Below are 20,415 nucleotides of genomic sequence, written 5' to 3' on the forward strand. Positions count from 1 at the left end.
TGCTAATAAAAACTTGCTCTCAAACATTACTGAACTGACTAGTTACATAAGCAGTTGTCAGGGACCAAAATCGACGTTAAGAGCAATGTGCAGTCATATACTGCCAGTAATTCCTGTTTGCTGTTTGTCCATAGGTGAGTGAAAAAATTCTAAGGATTTAACATAGAATATCCCAAGTCAGAGGGGATCTTTAAGGATCATGAAGTTCAACCTCTGACTGCACACAGGACCACTCAAAATTCAAACCCTACGTCTGAGAGCATTGTACAAACTCTTCTTGAGCTCCTGCAGCTGGGGGCCGCCCTCTGCCCTAGAGAGCCAATGCTGTGACCACTGCTCTCTGGTGAAGAACTTTTTTCCGTTATCCAGCCTGACCCTCCACTACCTATGAGGAGCTGTAGGCCACCGTGGGATCTCCCCTTGGCTACCTCTGCTCTGAGCTGAGCAAAACCAGTGACTTCTTTCAGTGTGTTTTATTTTTTACATTCTTGCAATCATTCACCCATGTGGCTTATGGTGCTGTAACTCGAGGTCTTGCCCTTAGTCTAGTGTTCTCAGCTGAATACAGCTATTTTCTCGTGCAAATAATTGCTCTAAATAAGAGGAGTGCAGTAGGAAGAATGAGAGATTTGATCATCTTATGCACTTTTCCAATTTCCTGAATTACCTTTATTTGAATGAATATTGGCTATTAAGTGTATTTAGGGAATTTGTGGCAATTTCAGTAATAGTCTCTAATCTTGGGAACTGTAAGTGTTTTAATGCTGTGCCTTTACACGGGTTGATTCATATCTCTATATACTGAAGCTAAACATTAAGGTTGTCTATAATTATTTCTTACCTACAGATTTATCAGCACACATGCCTTTTGGATGCTAATAAATGTACAGGCAAAATTTTTCAGTCCTGTCTAAGCCTCACATTTAAATAGGAAGCACAGAAATTCCTTTAGATTGCTTAAATGTTGGATTAATGGGAAAATCTGCTGCTACTTAGTGTGTCCATTGGCTGGCAAGCTTAAATGTTGCTTTCTTAGCTGTGTGATCTTACAGCTCTCTTTTTTTTCCCACATATCAGCTGAGTAAATTTAAATGTGGACATAAATAATTTTTCCTTTAGTTATGGATGAGTTGTGTTTTATGCACACTACTCAGCAAATCAGACTTGGTCTGCTTTGAAAATATGCGGCCATTAAAATTACACACAAAAAATTAAGTATTCTGTTCCCTTCTCGTTTTGTTTTCTACTTTACACATCCCTTTTATTTATCTATTTCCTTTTCAAAAGATCTGAGGACAGCTGATCAGAGCATATTGAGTCCCATAGCACTGGGTTCACTTCAGTAGCAGAAACTGAACTAGGATCGATCAGTAGGTTGCAAGTTCTTGCCTGAGCTCATGTTGCTTGTGACACGTGTCCAATTTGCTGGAATTTCTTCCTCGTTGTATCACCAGACATCTCCTTATCTCACTAACTCCCCCTTCAGCCAGTAGCTTTTCTGGTCCCTTCAGCCACCTGCACTACTCTTCCATACATTTAATTCAAAAGCTGCTCTTCTTCATGCATTTTCTATTTGGGGGATTCACATTTCCAACAGGTATTGAAGGATGCATGTCATGGAGCAGCTATTATTTTCTAATAGCCCAAGAAAATTCATTCTCCACAGTGTGTCTCCCTACGGCTTTTAGTCTGCTCTGTTTTTCTTGTTCTGTCCTTCAAGGTGTCCATTTTCAAAACACTTCAGCAAAGCACTGCTTCCTGCTTTTGCTCAGCTCTCTCCTGGTAATTAAGCTCTCTACCAAGCACATTTGTATGGAAGTCAGAGCCATGGATTTCTCTAAACAGAGCACTCCAATACTTTGGTGCTTCTCTGTTCTGCCTCCAGTTGTACTTTTGTTTCAGTTTTCAACATTGCTGACCTTTCCTCTTTGTCCTTCCTGAAGGAAAATATTCACATACTTTCTGTGCATGGTGTGACTTCAGAACAGTCTGCAGGCCCTGTGCTATTGGATTGTTTTTCTGCAGCTGATGAAGTGCATTCAGACTTTCCTCTTGACTTTTGTGTCAGCCCAAAAATGAGGCCTAGCAAAGCTCGCTTCATCTTCCATGCACGTGTGTAGAAATTAGTCTCAACCTCGCTGTCCTTTGACTTTCTTAGGAAAAAAAGATTTTTGTCCAGAAAGATGAAGAAACTGATTGTGACTTCTGTGGTTTTACAGGTAAAACTTTTTTTTTTTTTTTTGAGTGTCATAATCAAGGTTGATTTTGTAAATGTACCATGAGAGAATGCCTTCACTTCTCTCTGCTGGTATGTTGTCCTTCCCTGCTCAGCTTCTTGGGCAGCATCTAACTAGATTTCATTCAGCTAAACTAGGACTGTGTGGTTCTGCAAATCCCTGATTATTTTCCGTCAATACAGTGGTTGTGTAAATGTCCTGCCAGTACTCAAGCTATTTCATTCCATTCCTTCTCAGGATACAAAACCATCCTTTCCTACAATGAATTTAGTATTCAGACCTGTACTTCCAACTGGTTCCAAACTCAGCTCCAAACGCTTCATTCCTCTTGGGTTCCTTCATGCCAGAGAACTGTTCAATGAACCTGCTTTGCCTGTTCGTCTTCTCCAACCTCATCTGCTTCCAGGCAGTGGGCATTCTCTAATATTCAGACCTTCTTTACAATTCCCTTTTACATCTGATGCGGTTTACTGAATAGGCAGCAAGTGAGGATTGTGACAATGTGTAGTTGAAAGAGTTGAAAGTTCCGCACCTGTAAAGTCAAGGCAGAGTTGTTAGTCCTTAGCCAGTCCTTTTGATGCCTTCAGGTTATACCTGACTGGCTTCTACATCTCGTCCTTCTCACAGGTTGACTCAAATGGTGCTTGACAGCTGCTGAAGACAAGACAGGATTGTGATCTGACAAGCTACATCATCTGGGAACATCCACCACTGAGAGTCTGCATTCACCCAACATCTAATTTAGCAATAGCATCTGAGATTGGGTTTTTGCGTGTGTGTGCCTTTACCCCTTTTTGTTTGTTTTGTTGCTAATGTATGAACTCTTACTTCGCCAAATGAAACTCAGAGCCAGAATTGCATTGCCTCATTAGAATTCAGACAACTCATGTTCTATGTAACTGATAGAGGTGGATGAGGAATAAGAATTGCTGAGTCCAGTAGCTTGATAGAAGGGAAACTGCAACATAATTGCATCTGCTAACAGCAAACATGAGCAGCTGTTGCCATTAACAAAAACTCAATACCTATATGCACAGCCAGCCATGCTAATTGGCAGACACCACATCTAGCACTTATGCAGATACAAGTAGTGGCACATATATGGTTTTATACAATATGTATCCCTCCAGTATCTGGGTTTAAACACTCTGTCAGGCAGCTGGCCCCTACTTCCCTCGGCCACAGGAGCCAGAGTCTGATACTCAGACCTTCTCTCATCCATCAGTGTTATCAGAACCTGACTTTTGGTTTCTGTGTTCTTCTTTCACACATTCTCTTGCTGATATGCACGCGTGCAAATGGGTCTCTGGCAACTGGTCCAAACCCATGGCCCTACTGGTAGGTGACAAACAGATCCTCTGGTATGGCTAGAGGTTGCGTTGCAACTTCTGGTTACTACAAGGGAACTGAAAAGCTTTTCCTCCTAACTTATCTGGTGGGTGTCATTTCCAGACCACAGCCTGGTCATTGTTCTTTGATAGCCATGATAGTCAGGGTGCTGGTTGGAACTTTTGGGATTTTTCCACCTTCATTATTCATCTACTCCTTTTTCTTTGTGTACTTTATGAAGTATATCAAGAATAATAAAGAAGAACCACATTTGTGGCTATGATGTTGCTTTGGACAGCACACCAGAAAGACTTAATTAGCTGTAGTATTGTCAAGATAGCAGCGCTACATGAAAGGATGCTTTTGTGTATTTTATGGGACTGAAACAAAATGAGGCAACCTATTACTGTGCTTTTAGACTCCACGGTTTCTGCTAATAGAATAATAAATGTTGATCTGATATAGATTTATGCTACCACTGGCATCTATGTATATATGAAAATTCCGTGTTTGAATATCATGTCAGTAAAGGCGTTGGCTACCACAAAAAAATTGTCTTTTGAAAGATTTAGAGGAAGATTTCTCACTGACATTGAAAATATTAACTGCTGGAGGATTCAAGCCTATGAATCTGTTTAGTAATTTAATATTTTTAAATAACTTGATTTTTTTTTTTTTTATGTGATGAAAACCTGCATGTTAGTTACTGCCAAAGTTTATTTACATATTATTATATATTTATTTATAATTTTATTTATAAATAAATAAAAAAGGTGTGAGGGAAACAGACATCATAGCTGAGCACTGCATCAAATGCCCACTGTTTTTAAACCCCTTCGCCTCCTTCCATGGCTGCTCTTCGAGAATAGATTACAGTGATCCCACCAATAATACTGATAGGCAGAGAATGTTTGATGTTGTCTTAATGAACAGTAACAAATCATTCTGATAATTTAAGGCCTTTGTAAGAGGACTGCTCTGTGAAAGAGAAATAGTAATCTGCACGTGTAACTCCAAAGTGGGGGCTTGCTCTGTCTAGTTGTGGATACCCTAATTCATTTGGGGAAACTCCTGCTGGCTTAAGTGGACGTATGGAGAAGACAGGTTACCTTTCAGTAGGTCCCTAGCTGAGCACCCAGCTGGCAGCGAGCACCAGCTGTGCTTCTGGCTGAGATATTTATTCATGGCTCATACTTTAGAATTTTTTTTCCCAATTAACATTTAAAAGCAAATTTATTAGCAGAATTAAACAGCTTTCATTAGTTGCATTTAAAGACTAATCTCTTTCTGATGTCAATGGGATTTTCCCAGGGACTTGTAAAGTAGATTCAAAAGTAAACATTGTTTTCAGTTATTTTTTCTTCAGGAGGCTCCTCTGAAGCGAAGTTGGGTCAGTGCTGAAGCTCTAGAAATTCTGAAACTTGATGTTTAATGTTAGAACATCCACTGTTGAGGGGCTTTTCCCCCCCTCCCCAAACATGTGGTTTTGTACAATGTAACAGCGAGAGCAACGTATTTCAATGCAATTGTGTACCTCTTGTGTCAGGCTCAAGAAGAGAACGCTGTGGGTATCGAATCCTGCGCCGCCATCGTAATTCGGAGGATTGCATGGGCAAAACCAGGAAGTACAATGAGGCTGCAACCCGTGTAAAAGAGATCCTCCTCAGCACAGTCAGTCCAGAACAGTTTGTTTTAACTCTGCTTGAAGCTGAGCCTCCCAATGTGTTGGTGAGTCGTCCTAGCAAGCCATTCACTGAGGCCTCCATGATGATGTCCCTGACAAAACTGGCAGACAAAGAGCTGGTTCACATGATTGGCTGGGCCAAAAAAATTCCTGGTAAGAATTTCAACCTCTTTTTTATCTATTTCATTTGATGCCTTAGTGGCATAGCGCTGTAAATGTGTAGTGTCTTATAGAAAGTCCTGTAGCAGTAATGGACAAATTGTTGCTCTCAGAACTTCACTTGGGAGCGTTTTGAATCAGAAGACAGCCTTGCCCATAATTTGATATCTGTTGTTAGCCAAGTACTTGTTCAGGTTGCTAAAAAGCATAGTTGATGTTACATGTTATTTTTATCTCACCAGCTTTAAATGCCAGGTTAATCTGATTAAGTTCATTAAAATGTGTAGACTGCTATTGGAAAAAACAAAACAAAAGAAAAAAAACAACACAAATGGTTTCCTTGAAATCTAATAAAGGCTTTGTATTGAAGTTGATGAAAATTGCTTTGTAGCCAAGAACTGAGTCTCCACAACTGCTTCAGCTGACATAATTGGTACATGAGAGAATCAGATTAAGAGGTACATTGTATTGATGTCAGAATTATTGTGTTTCCCTTTAAACCAAAAATTAACATGGTTTGGGCTGTTGGTCATGCAAAGAGCATTCACTGACTTACAATTACATGTGTTGCCTTGAATGTAACTGCATCCACGGATGTGGATTCTTCTTTAACTTCATATATGATGCTCTGCTGGAAGTGAGCCCTACAGCTGCATGTACCTTGCACACCTGATGTGTTCTGCATTGCACCTAGCAGTCCTAAGCCTTGTCCATTGACACTGGTTACTTTTAGCTTGTCTTCAATGCATGTCAGTAGTAAAACCTTTTTCTTGGCAGAAAGAGAATTGTATGAAGAAAACCTGTTGAGGCGATCAAAGTCCTTCAGAACAGCTCCTGGGAATGTTTACACTTTATCACGTGTGTTTGTTTTTTGTGATCATCCATGTTGCACAGAACAGAAATAAATGCTATTTTAGAAAATTGCCCAAAACAGATGTGAAATGCAGTATGTTCCCAGTTACAAATAACATCACAGTATAACGTGGCTTTTACAACATCTTCTTGAATGTGGATTTATTTCTTCCTTTTAAGTAAATAAGGTGATGAAGCTCAGCCCATAGGATTTCAGTTGGCAAATTCTTCCCTGAAGAATCCATGAAAAAAAAAAAAAATTTGTTGACTAATGGTCCAGTGAGCACTAATTTTACAATACTTTTAATATATTTCTCTTCTAAATTAGTAGATGGATGTTACTTTGATGGCCATCTTTAAGTAAAAGTAAATCTTTTTATTCTTTTCTTCATATCTTAGTGCTAAATGTGCTATATTCTGATAGAGGTTTGTCTGAAGAGGAAATCTAAATCTGTTTTTTTCCTTTACTAAATTTTTAATTTTTAATGACCTTTTATTACGAGTCTCACTCTGTGAGTATATTTTTGGTATAGAGTCAGCTTGTTGGATTGAATCTTTTTGTTGCTCATAAAAGTAGAAGACAACACCTGGATTATTATTTTCTTTTCTCATGACTTCCAATGATTTTAATTCAATGTTATCAGTGGGTATAACATAGCTTCTATAATTGCCTTTGACTCGGTTGACCTAGTTTAACAGAGCTGAAGGGAGCTCATGGCTGTGCTCACATGGCTGAAAGATGGAACGTTGTCATGATGTTGAAGTTTGGATTCATTATGCGACATAGTTGCTGGCCAGAGTGATATCTTTGGGTAGCTATTGCATACCCAGAAGAAGAGGAGGGCAGGATATCTTAGTAATTTATATTGAAGGATGAGCTATAGAGCACAGAATTTAAAGGACAGGTTCTACAGCCACAGAAAAATGAGCAATTTAATGTACTCTGCAGCAAATGAGAAGGGACTTCAGATTCTGCAATAGAAGCTGTCATGCTAATGTGCCATCCTCAACCTTTAAACACGATTGCTAGAAAGAGGAAAGAAATAGTCCTTACAGCAGCACTTGATGTTCATAAATCATACTGTTGGTAATGCGTATTTAGCAGGCGCCATCTGGGATACATCTGAATCTCTAATTACCTTTGCACTGAAAACTGTGGCTTGGTCTGACAGCTCTACTGGGGTTTGTTTTTCAACCCCATAACTTGTTGTTTATGGTGTAGAAATCAGCGCACGCCTCTGTAACTGTTGATTTAAATAAACCCCTGAAATGTCTTTGAGCTGTTGTTTCCCAGGAAACCATCCCTGTTGGTTGATCCTATTCGCACTTCCATGGGTATTTTTCTAAAAGCACTTTTTACATTATGAGGGTTTGGGTCTGGCAGATAATCTGCCATTGGCTGTGAGCTCTGTAGTAAATTCTTTGACAGTGAAATCCATGAGGGAAAGCACAGCTCATGGGCTCCTGTTTGCTCCTCTTGGAGTAAAGGAGTAAGGCTCTCAGTGTGAAGGCAGCACTTTCAGTGATGCAACGAGGGAGTTTGCATTACCCAGCTTATGTTAACCTGGGGATGTCACCGACTGTCTTTCAGGGCAGCACTTTAATGAGCTGAAAATGTATGAAGTGTTTATATAAATTACTGGGAGCAGATTTAATGTCAGCGCAAATATGTGGCACACGTTTGAGATGTCAGAGAACTGTCCAAAAAGATCTGCAGGAAACCCATCTCCCATGGCCGAGCCCTGTGATGATTTTTTCACCATTTGGAGCAATAGTTACCAGCACATCTAAAGCTTCAGCATCTTTGTTAGCAGTCTTATCTGAAGTGTCTCTGCTTTGAAAACTTTGACCTGATCTTGGTTTAGAACAGAGGTGCAGACTGAGTGCAGAACTGATAGTCATTGTCTCTGCTTTTCTTGGGCTTGCCTTTTGGTGGTGGACACTTCTCCATTTTCTGTGTGGTTGTTGTTGTTAATTCTCTATTTTCCTTATGTGTGCATTTCTTATTTTTCTTTGTTTATAGAACCTTGAGTATCCCAAGTCGGAAGGGACCCCTGAGAACCATGGAGTTCAACACCTTCTCTAAGGCTTTGTATGTTATTGCAGAGGAAGGGGCAAGCAACAACAACTTCTTTCTTCTGGCTGTGTTGCCATATTATCTGGCTCTTGCTGGAAGTTCTAGAGATAACTAAATGCTAGAAAAGGGCTTATGCCCTATTGCATCAATTCTGTTCTTGCTTCTGGGGTGCCACGTATGAAGGCAATGCAGACATCACTACCATCATCAACTACCCTTGTCCTCCTTTTTTATTTTTTTTATTGATCAACACATGGCATTTACCAATAAGGTGATAACACAGAGCAACTGAGATGTAGCTTCTTTCATAGGTACCAAACAAACCCAGAAACGTGGCTGCCTCCTGAGGTCCAAACAAAACACCAAGAGACAACCCTGCAAACAGCAACCATATATGTTACGGGAAAAGAATGGTCTTTTTTTGTAGGCATCCTCCACAGTATAATGCAATACATCTTTAATAGATGTGAGTTTCCATAGTGGGTCCTTGGTACCTTCAAGAAGTCTCTGAGGCTGTCATCGAAGGAGGTGCCCACATGTAAGGCAGGTCTACGTTCACCTATGTGCCAATTGTGCTTCAGCACTGCTCTGATTTATTTATTTTCCCTGAAGACTTTCCAAGCAAGACTGGATAAGGCCCTGGGCAACCTGATTGAGCTGTCGTGTCACTGTTTGTCGCAGGAGGGTTGGACTATATGGCCCTCAGAGGTCCCTTCCAACTCTAAGGATTCTGTGGTTCTATCATTTTAAATGTTTTGTGGAAGATGTGTTAAAGATAATCACAACTATTTATGTTCCCATTTGAGATGGCAGCAGTACACTCCTGATACACCTCTTTTTCTGTCTTTCTTCACAACCCATGTTTCTTCTTTTTTCTTTTTCTTTTTCTTTCTTTTTCTTTTTCTTTTTCTTTTTTTTTTTTTTTTTTTTTTTTTTTTTTTTTTTTTTTTTTTTTTTTGTATATTAAAGACATTTTTTTGTAAACAAGTTGATTTATTTGATGCTGTTTTCATCATTTTAGGCTTTATTGATCTCAGCCTCTATGACCAAGTCAGGCTCTTGGAGAGCTGCTGGATGGAAGTTTTAATGATTGGTTTAATGTGGAGATCAATCGACCATCCTGGGAAATTAATTTTTGCCCCGGACCTTGTACTAGACAGGTAAGAGAAATCAACTTCTTGAGAGCCCTTCAGTTAGTGTGTTTGGAGGGAGATGAATGGAGAAAGGAAGTGGGTGAAATATTGGAGATGATGTGAACATTTAATTTAACAATGCCATTCACTTGTATTTTAACAATTATATCTTGAAAATTCACCTGTTGAGTGTTCAGGGCTCCAAATGTTAAATTGTAGACATCAGCACGATGTGCTCCTTTATGAAACAGCTTCCATCAGCCAATAGATTTTCTCCCCATTTATTTTAAGTAGTTTATCTCAGATTTTTTTTCCTGTACCTAGTGCAGATTTCATAGCTACATTGATGAGCTTTGTAGCACCAGCCAAAAGGGATTTTAAAAAGTAACTTGCTGTTTAATACTGAAAGTTTCCTTCAAGCTTAAGTGGAGTGTTGCAAGCTTAAAACTTACTTATCCATAGCCTATGTACCAGCGGGGAAGAATATGGATGAGTAGGGATGATTTTCCATGTTAGCATGTTAGAACAATTTGATTTGGGCTTCACATTGGTAAAAAGAGAGAATCTGCTTTCTTGGCAAGGAGTAAAATCTCTCTTAACCTTTTCAACCTAGGGAAATTCATATCTGCACCAATTTGGGCTCAAGCTAAATAATCATCGCCATCATAGATTCAGAAAGGAAAATGGGTTGCTAAGAGAAATAAATTTGGATTACAGAAGATTTGAAGTAAATTGTGGTTTTCTCATATAAAATTCAATGCAAGGACACTCTGGATTGTTCATTGCAATGATAAGAAATTGCTGAAAATGTACAATATGTTCAGTTCCTCGAGAGCTAATACAAGCCAAAAAGAGCTGGCTTCCTTCATCTCCGCAGGACTTAATGGAGTGGGAGCTAGCAAGCGTCTGGGCATCCTGTATTACTTTTAAGATATACTCATGTGAACTTTAGCTACATTACCCACACAATCTACCCTTTGTAGACGTACGTCTCTGATGCTCATGCCTTGTCTTGATGCTGGCAGCTGCCAGTCCTCCTCCAAAGCTTGAATTTCTCCTTTGCCAAGAGGCATGTGAGAAGCCAGGCAGTATTGAGGCAACTGCCTTTCTGCAGGCTGTATTTCAGCTCCTGGGTAGTGTTACCTGCCTCAGCCTGGGCACTCAGCACCTCCCTTTGGGAGCCAGGAGTGATCCTGCACCACTGTCCTTAAGTGTGCCTCATGTTAACAGCACTGCAGGCAAAACTCATGACTTACAGGTGACACAGGGGCATCCCTTTGAATAGAGCATCATAGAGCTTTACTGCTTTGTAATTCCAGTATGTTTAAAAAAAAATCTGAAGCACTAATTTAAGTGGTTTCAAATTACTTCTGATTCATTTTAAGCCAATTGAAATGGCTTAAGCTGTATGTATTTTTTCAGTTCATCCTCAGAACTGGAAACAGTACTGTTTCTAATATCCAAACTGGAGGTTACAATCACCATTCACTTGCAACCATAAACAAACAAATGAAACCAGCCAGACAAAATCAGAAGCTATTCAAACGTGAACACCTTCAACAAGCAAAAGATGGTTTGGAGGGTCGTAGGAGTTATCTTACTGCTCCAAGAAACTTACTTTAGTGGGGCTTAATTATTAATTCTTTAGATGTTTGTCAGGTACAAACAGGGATGTCATAGGTTGTGGCATCAATTCCTTGTGAACCAAATCTGGAAAATGACTCAAGGTGATGGTGAGCTCTGCCCTGTAGTATGTAGTTTAAAGCTGATTATCACAAATTTTGTTGGTTGTGAAGTTAAAGCCTCTTTACAGAAATGTGGTTGCACTTACCTGTGGTCAACGCTGTAAGCACTTTAAGCACCTTACACAGAAAATTAGTTTCTTAGAGGTAGTGACCTTTTATGCCATTGTAATTTTCCATTCATATTTCTTGATAGAACCTTTTGAATGCTCCCACAGACAAGACAGGCTTCTTGCAGCATTCTTTGCACTATGGCTTTTATCCGGCTGAGTCAGAGTTCCTTAACTCTACTTTTTTGGTAACATTTTAAATGTTTCCATAGGGACGAGGGGAAATGCGTAGAGGGAATTTTGGAAATCTTTGATATGCTCCTGGCCATGACCTCGAGGTTCCGAGAGCTGAAACTGCAGCACAAGGAGTATCTGTGTGTCAAGGCAATGATCCTCCTCAATTCCAGTGAGTACACAACTGCCTCCGACACTCACCAAAAATTATACTTATTTCGACTGCGGCTGGGAAATTAGTGTCTAAAAAGGACAGAAATATCAAATGAGATAAAGCATAATTCAAAGGGAACGCTGGAAAGGGACCTCATCAAATCATAAGGGTTTTTGCTCGAGAAACTTCTAAGCCATATTGTTCCAGATAACTGCATGAGCTCAGAGCTCCGTGGATCCTGGTCACGGGTTATACTTCTTCATGCCTATATATGCCTGTTCTTCGTGCTAGTAAAATTATTTACTCAACCGAGTGGCGATCAGTTGTGCTGAAATATTTCTGTTTAGTGATAATTAGTACAAATGCTAGAAAGAATTCAGCACTTCTGCAAGATGAATGTGAGGACAGAAAGTTTACTTTGCAGCCTTCTACAGCCTGCGGTAAAATCCTTTTATTCCCCAGAACATTTTGTAAGGTCAAAAGGAAAACAACAACAGCAACAAAGAAACCAACTGAAAGCCATCTGTATATAGAATGATGATACTATTTACATCTTCTGTTTTCAGCATGAAGCTTTTGTGTAACTCTCAGCGCTGTTTCCGAAGGGGAATAGTCCAGCTGTTTTCTGACTTGTTTGTAGAACAGATTCCATTACTTCAACTGACAACAGAGATCTTCCATTTATTTTTATTTAGCCAAAGGGAAAAAAAAGTGCTCATTAGCCGTGGCTTTTTTTTAAAAGCTTCACCTCTCAAAAAAAAAAACAAAACACTTCTCCTCTCTTGGCTCTCCTTCCTTAGCAAGGTTAATCTGTTACTTCTGGTGTTCAAGGTGTTCAGGAGCTCTCTCCATCCATAGGCATCTTTGGTATTCTCTATCAAGAAATACCAGTGAGTATTTCCAGACTTTCCTCGTGGCAATTTATTCTTTCTCCACCCCACTCCCCTTTCTTCTGCTTTTGCTGACTTCTGAGGTGTCTCACAGTAGGCAGGCGCTGTCCTGTGGCACCGTGGTGAGCTGCTGGGAGCCTACAGCAGTCAGTAAGAACAGCTGCTCTCCTCCTCCCTTGGATTTACTTGGAGAAGAAAGGTGTTTTTTTTTGTTTTTCCAGCATGATAGAAGCTAAACGGTGTGGTGCAATGTGATTCAAAGGAAAAAACCATGGAGAATGGAAAGCACGTCTGCTTCCCCACAGACTGAGAGCTCGGTCTGACTGAAGAGCCTGTGTTCAATGTGTTGTCTTGGGAGGATTTGGGAGAGTTAATCACTATGCAGTCGATGTAGAAATCCCATTTGGATGAAGAAATACAAGCTGACGCTTGGCATGTTACATGCAGCACTGTTTGTATTGTGTTGGGGTGTGTGAATGTGTGTCAGGAAATACATCTTTTCTTATCCTGTGAATTATTACATTGGAAGACAATCCACACTCACAGTTTTTTGTGCCTCACAAGCAGGATTTCTTTTTCTCCTCTGGTAGGCATGTTTCCCTTGTCAGCAGAAGAACCCGAAAGCAACAGGAAACTGCACCACCTGCTCAATGTGGTCACAGATGCTCTGGTGTGGGTTATTGCAAAGAGCGGAATCCCCTCCCAGCAGCAAACAACTCGCCTGGCCAATCTGTTGATGCTGCTCTCCCACGTCAGACATGCAAGGTAAATCTTACAGAATATGGAGGGATATGCCAGCTGTTGTGTTTGCTTCTTACAGTGACAGAGTCGGTCTAGAACTCCACAGTGCCCCTGAAGGACCCTCTTCATCTCCCTTTTTGTAAGACTATCCTTCCTAGCATGGCTAACTAGGCAATGTGATCAGGTATTGGCTGGCACTCAACATGTTGTGTTAATATTAAAATGCTCTCTGAACTGTACTGCATTAAAGCATTCCTACGTACTCTCCTGAAACATTTAGCAACAATAACACAAATTCAGCCCTTTGACAAAATAAAAATAAATAGTAATAATAAAAGAAACACGACACCCAGCCATCAAAACTCTTCTGTTCAGAATTCCCTTTCAGAGCTGATCTGCAGCATGGATTTTGGAGGAACGAGGTATGGTTTGAACTTTGTACTTGTCCTGGGCCAAATATTTTGTGCATCCTGGGAGCCACAACTGGTCCTTTTACTCAGAACCCTAGCATTTTGCCATGCACTGCAACGATGGCTTTCCTCATGTGAAGCAGCTCTTCTGCTCCCTGCCAGCTCCCAGACCACCTTAGGTTTCTCATCTCTGCTTGCAGTACAGTGGTCTCAAATGCAAGGTGCTGCAAATAGATGCTTTAATTTTCGGTCTCTGTCATCTTGAATTGTTACCCAGAGATCAGCTGTTCACTTGTCTTGCATGGTGATGCAGGACCTTCAAGTGCAGAAGGAGGGCAGGAGGGGTAGGAGGGGGTCTTTGCTTTCCTCTTGGCTTTTGTTAGGCTTTTAGCTCTTGAATTGCAGCAGAACATCATTTTTTGGGATGCACTGCCTCCTTCCCAGACCAATCCAGTAGTTCAGCTGTGTACTGGCTGGTTACTGCTGTTTCCACTGTGATTGATTTGGTGTTGAGAAAGTGCACTTGGTTTTCAGCCCTAAAACTCTCTGAGTGTACCTTGATGCGTGTGTGTGTGTGTGTGTGTGTGTGTGTACAACTGCTGTACTTCAGCAATAGCCATCCCCTGTCAATCCAAATAGTGATACAGCTGCAGAGATTTCAAGTCAGCAAAATGTCACCGTACCTTGCTGTACGACCAAAAAAAGAGGATTCTTAAAGCCTGTAGTTATCTGCAAGATCTAACATTGGACAAGCAGAGAGGAAGCAAACTGCTTGAAGTTGGCCAATATCATATGGTATTTCTGCTCAGCCAGCTGGGAGAAGTAGGTGGTTCGCAGAGCTGCATGATGTGAATTCCCCTTTTGTTTGCAGCTATAGCACATGGGTCTCCCATGTTTATGGCACCGAAGAAGCTTTCTCTTTCATCTCAATGGGAATGATACATCTGAATCATTTTCTGAAGACAGTTTGTGTTGGAAAGCACGAATCTTTGTTCTCTAGATGGTGGATTGTAGCCTTAGAGCATTAGGATGTTGTTGTTGCTGCTAGCAGTATGTGATCCCACAGTCTGCAGCAGTTACATCTCTTAACTCATAAAAAAGGAACTCTTGAAGCCGTGATTGTGTTTTCCTTCTCTGTGCTGGTCATACATATCACTGACTTTGTCGTCTGTTTTTCTTTACAGTAACAAGGGCATGGAGCATCTGCTGAGCATGAAGTGCAAAAATGTGGTCCCAGTGTATGACTTGCTGCTGGAGATGTTGAACGCGCACACACTCCGAGGGCAAAAGAAGTCCCCAGTCACACATCCTGAGTTTGAATAAGTTTCACATTTCCAGGTCTGAACAGAAGTACGGGGCTGCCCCAATATGCAGGCAAATATACTGCAAATATGCAGGCTGTCCCTAGCCTCCATTTGCTGAAAGTTATGGGAGAAAACTAAGCTGCTGTGATGGGACTGCTGGAGCGTGACCTAGTGCCAGTCCTCATCTCTTGTCGATTCGCAATGGGATATCTTGGGAAAAGATTGCGAGGCGCACACCTCTGTCTGTTTCTGACATTATAATGGCTGCACTTTTATAGTGCCTTCTGTGAGACTCTTAAAAGCACCTTACGAAATTAAGCCTCAGAACAGTCCTGCGAGACAGGGAATTATTGCCTCTCCTTTTTAAAAGCAAATGAGACAAAAAGATAAAGTGACCGGGTTGAGATGACAGAGGTCTGTGTGGGGGCCAGGGGTCAGGGCCTCGCTCTCTGAGTCCCAGCCCAATCCTTTTAAGCACTAACTGATCTTTTTCAGTGTGAGGTGGTATGAAATATACAGCAGCAGTATTTGGGACAAATCTGCTTACCTGTGTGTGCTGGGCACTGGGCAACGCTGCTTTGCAGGTGATGTGCACAGTGGAAAGGAGTTTCCTTTGTTCTTAAATATGCAATGGCTGCATGGGCCCTCATTTGAGGGCCATTCTGAATAACATCTTGGGCTAGTTCGGAGCCTCTTCAGAAATGCGAAACCAAGCTTACATTTGCATTCTATGAGCAAGTTCTTAACACCCGTGCTATTACCTGTGTACAATTCTTCAGCGCTTTAAAGCAGCACAAAACTGCCCCCTTCTTTCAGTCAGTGCTGACTTTTGAAATGTGTTCTGTCTGTGACATGAAGATGTTGTTTTATATATTTATTAATGGTGTTAAATCTATTATAACATTTAGGTACAAAAGGTTGCTGTGTGAATATCGTGTGCGTTCATACGTGCTCTGCCAACCGGGGCTTGTGAGATCAGTGGGGAAACGCCTGCATTCCCTCCCCTTTTTTGACTGCCTGTGCGTCTGAGTCCTGCCCGCCCCAACCATAGGGGTGGGGAATGGGAGGCTGAGCTGGGCTGCTGCCCTCAGGTTTGCTGCTTGCTGGTTCTCCAAGCGCGTGAGACCTGAAGCTGTTCCATATTTTGTGCAGGATCCTTCAGAAGTTTGTTTGACAGGTGCGAGGGCTTGTTTGAATTGAATGTCACTTGGGATGCAGGCTGAGGCCTCCCTGTGTGCTGCCTTCTGCATGTGTTTAAGACCCGCTAAGGAAAATAAAGAAGGGAAATAGCTCAGCTGACCACCTCAGCGAAGAGCAGAATGGCACCATTCGTTCCAGTCACTGCCAGTATTGCATTTTGATGTGAGCTACAATTGCAGTTGCTATCAGTGGAAGTGTTTTACTATAATACATGCGTGGTTTTGGCATTGCGGGTGTGGTGACATTAAACTGGGACTACCCCAAAAGTCCATTTGGAGCCTAAGTCTTTTGGATGAGGGACTTTGCGCTGTTCCCCCTTTGCATGCTTTGAGTATCTTGAAGACCCTTGATCCTGGTGTTTTTTGAAGCCCAGGACAGTATTTTTTATAGGAGGGGCATCAAGCATTGTCAGTGAGTTGCACAGATCTCTTGTCCTGTTTTTGATCTTGTACTATACCAGATGCTGCTGCTGTCTCAATTTTTACTGGCTACCTTTCTATTGTTTATAAGAAATGTAATATAGCAGTGCCCTGCTAAAATATTTAATATTTACTACAAAAAAAAAAAAAAAAGGAAAAAAGAAAAAAAATGTAAGTACAGTCTTGAATTCATTGGCTCCTTATTCATTTTGAGGGAAGTTTTGCTGTGAGAAGATATCTTTGGCTGCCATCACCTCCCAGCCTTCCCGCTTTGTAGTGTTCTTTCTCTGATTTTCCTTTTCCTGTGTATTTATTTTGTTCAATACAATTTTTCAAAGAAACATTGAAGTGCTATTTTTTGTTTCTCTATAAAAGCGCCGAGTTTATGTGCACTCCTGAAGCAAATGTCTGGGAAACTGGGAAAGAGTGGGTATCAGTCATACAACAAATGTCTAAATGCCAATTTACTCTGGATTGATGCAGAAGGGCGGTGCTGCAGATTTGTGCCATGCTGTGATTCACACGTTTCTACTCACAGTCTAAAAGGGAACAGGATGTGATTTCAACAGATTTTGTTTCGTTAAGCATTGTTTTATTGAAAGCTACTACCAGTGTTTTAAAATGGGCAAAACCCAATAGCTGCCACATCTGTGGATTGATGTTCATGTTTGCGTAAAGAGGGAGGTGCACGGCACAGCTGATAAACAAGGACCTTGTGATAAGGCAATGAACGCTGACTCCTGAGTAAGATGCTGTGTTAACCGTGGGTCTGTATCCCACAGATCTTCTCATGTACTGCAGCCCAGGTGAGGAGAACATCCGTGTCCAACCCAGGCCTGAGCAGAGCTGTTGGTGCATTTCAGCTCCTGTATAGCGAGCATCTCCATGTCCAGCAGGAAAGAACGGAGCTGAGGAGCTACAGAGGCCCATCAGGAGGTGAGAATGCGGCTGCTCTGCAGCATCCCTTCCCTGCTGCACATCAGCATCTGCCACAGAGTGGGACTGGGCCAGAGGTGGTTGTTTCTGCCTGAATTGTGCTGCAGTTCTGGGAGCTGCGATGAGGGTGTCATGTATGATTCATCTCCAGGAATGCTACACCTTTTCCAGAGCTCTGTGTTTTTGCAAATTACATTTGGTGCTGCCAGAGGGGAGAAGATGAGTGGGAAAGTCCTCCCTTGAGACAGTGCCTGATAGACTGGATGCTCCTATGAAACATGCAGGAAAGCAAGACAGATAGCACATACTGTCTGTATAAATATGGCTAGGGCCATATCTAGGGAACCTGCTTGAGCTGGGGGTTGGACGAGATGCTCCAGAGGTCCATTCCAACCCCTACAGTTCTGTGATTTTTTCAGTTAACTCCTTACTGATTGAATGCTATACAGGGAACACTGTGATGAGCGGAGAGCATCCTTCTAACTGCCGGAAGTTTTTGCTTTCCCCTTGATGGCATGTTGAGATTCAAAGACATTTACTGTGTTTGCATCATTAGAGTGGTTTAAAGAGCTCCTAGAAATGCAGTGAGTCTTTGGAAAGTTGCCTCTTTATCCTTTTGAACTGTTACCAGTGGTCAGCTTTATTTAAGGTAAGAATTATTGTTTTGTTTAGACATCACTGGAGAATATATAGTTTAGATTTGCTGACAGAGGATGCCAAATATATGTGTACAAACAGGCACAAAAGATTCAGAGGGCAGCTCAGCCTGAGCACACTGATACTGCTGAAGGCCCATGGGTGTGATGGGGTTCTTTAGAGGCACAGCACTGCTCTGCTGCAGGATATTCCTGGCACCTTTGGGTCCCAACTACACAGAAAGCAAGCCTGAGCTTTTTACTTTGGGCTAGACACAAATGGCTTCTAAAAGCAGGGCCAGAGCCTGCTTTTGTGTCCAAGGTTGTTCTTTCTTGTCTGAGTGATAGAAAATAGCTGTGCACTGATCTAACAGTGTTCTTTCTTAGGCTGTGCTTTATCCCTCATATATTAAAAATGTGGTTGTTCTTAAGAAGCCTATTTTAATCTTAGCACTGAGAAATCGTGGCAGAAAAAGAGGCAACTCTCTCCCCTCCCCATCCTTTCCCATGAAGGTAAAACTGCCAATGGCAAACACGTTGCTTGTACCTTGACAGCTGATGATTAAAGCAAGGTATGGATGTGCACGGCTTCATTTGAGATGCCTTAAACTGAGTACAGTCTGATGTCCTGTCACAGGAATTACTGGTTTTTAAGGTTGAATTTTGATCTTCTGGCCAGTTCCCTGGATGGTAGAATAGCTGAGCTTGGCTGCTGTAAGCCAGCACAGCCAGGGACAGGAGTCATGGACATGCCTTGGCTGTTGTCACCATTCTTCTAAGAAGAAAGTGTTGGACATTATTATGTCCTGCAAGATTATAACTTGGCACAGTTAAGGATGCAGTCGTATATTGTGCTGACCCAGTGCCTAAACTAACACTAAGGATAGCTTTGTAAATGGGAGTACGGAAAGCAAGTGGATTGCTAAAATGTATTGTAAATTATTATTGTTGGCATTTTACTACTGAACTGAAGTGGTGAGTTAAAAGGCGTAGTATGTTTCATAGCCAAAGCTTCATTTTATTGATGATATGGATATTTTATAACTATTGTTCCCTTCTTTTAGCACAGAGATCACCTACACTAACGCTTTGTTGAGTGTCAGTGATTTCTATGTAAGTGCATTAAAAGCAGACTGCAGTGGTATAAAATGCCAGCTTCTGCTGCTGCTGCCTGAACAAATCTTTCTTTACTTGTCACAGTGCTGTGTAGTGAAGAGATACTGTATCCATGAACAGTTGTTTCTGCATGTTTCTTATGTCTACTGCCGTAGAATTTTCTGAGTCCTGCTTCCTACATGGTGTTAGTTTCAGTAGTTTGTCCTCACCACAAGTCTGGAGTGGAAACAGTGTTAGGAGTGAAGTTGGCACCTTTTGTTCTATGTCTGTAATATGGATGGGAAAAACAAACAAATCAACCTTTGTCCTGTCTCTCAGCTATTTAGTTCTGTGAATTTAAGGTATTTTGCCAGTGATGCACGCATTGTTAAGTTGTGGACTGTTGTGGCTGAATAAACCAGTATCACGAAACCTAAATATGTGGGGTTTTGCTCATTTCTTTCTTGTAGCTGATCTCAGTCTGCTTTCTGGAGCCTATGATGTGTGGAATCACAGTGTCTGTGGGTAAGAAAGTGTCTCATCCTGACCTTCACACTTCTTCGTATGCTGTAGGTGGATTTATCAGGTATGGGACTTCTTAGGAAGTTTCACAGCTCCAAGTGGCTCCGTAGGTTTCAGGCATTTAAATTTGAATTTAACTGTAAGGGTGCCAATTTGTAACAGTTCTGAAAGCAGAAAGTGGAGGACTGTTTGTTCACTGACTAATTATGGGGAGTTGGGCTAGATACCTCAGAGTCCCTTCCAACTCACACAATTCTGTGATTTTGGAAGGAGGTACAGCTGAGATCAGATGGATCTCATCTCCCTCACAAAGATGACCTCAACCCAAAGCCAGGTGGAGGCGTTTCACTCCTTTGTACAACACCTGTGCACGTATGCACTTGCTCTCCCTATTGCTCCTGCCCTCTTTCTTTTTTTTCCCCTATTCATTGAGCAACTCCAGCCTGAGTGCCTGAGTGAGGATGACAGTAGGAGCTGGGTGGATATATATATAATGACTTGTTTGAAGCAGACATTAGAGTCAGCCTAGGTATGGCGCTTATAATCAACTGAGGTAAAACTATTGAAAATAGGACTGGGGGAAAAACATTTAATTTCCCAGAATTTATTTTT

The 20,415-nt window shown here is 41.4% G+C and overlaps 1 protein-coding gene across 6 annotated transcripts in view; it reads left to right on the top strand.

The window, feature by feature from the left end:
- Positions 1-19,719, top strand: part of ESR2 (estrogen receptor 2) — a 43,975-nt gene extending 24,256 nt beyond the window's left edge. For 5 of the 6 annotated variants that reach the window (XM_042814216.1, XM_042814211.1, XM_042814215.1 and 2 more), the window contains 5 exons: positions 5,113-5,403; positions 9,360-9,498; positions 11,536-11,669; positions 13,132-13,306; positions 14,877-19,719. In XM_042814216.1, the coding sequence (XP_042670150.1) occupies positions 5,113-5,403; positions 9,360-9,498; positions 11,536-11,669; positions 13,132-13,306; positions 14,877-15,015 (878 nt within the window). In that variant the 3' untranslated portion in view covers positions 15,016-19,719. The remainder of the gene's footprint in view (positions 1-5,112; positions 5,404-9,359; positions 9,499-11,535; positions 11,670-13,131; positions 13,307-14,876) is intronic. The other variant, XM_042814212.1, reaches the window with a different exon arrangement.
- Positions 19,720-20,415: the final 696 nt, after the last annotated feature.

The sequence above is a fragment of the Centrocercus urophasianus genome, unplaced genomic scaffold (assembly GCF_019232065.1).
Source record: "Centrocercus urophasianus isolate 14NV4802_14NV808 unplaced genomic scaffold, USGS_Curo_1.0 seq_14, whole genome shotgun sequence".
NCBI lineage: Eukaryota > Metazoa > Chordata > Aves > Galliformes > Phasianidae > Centrocercus > Centrocercus urophasianus.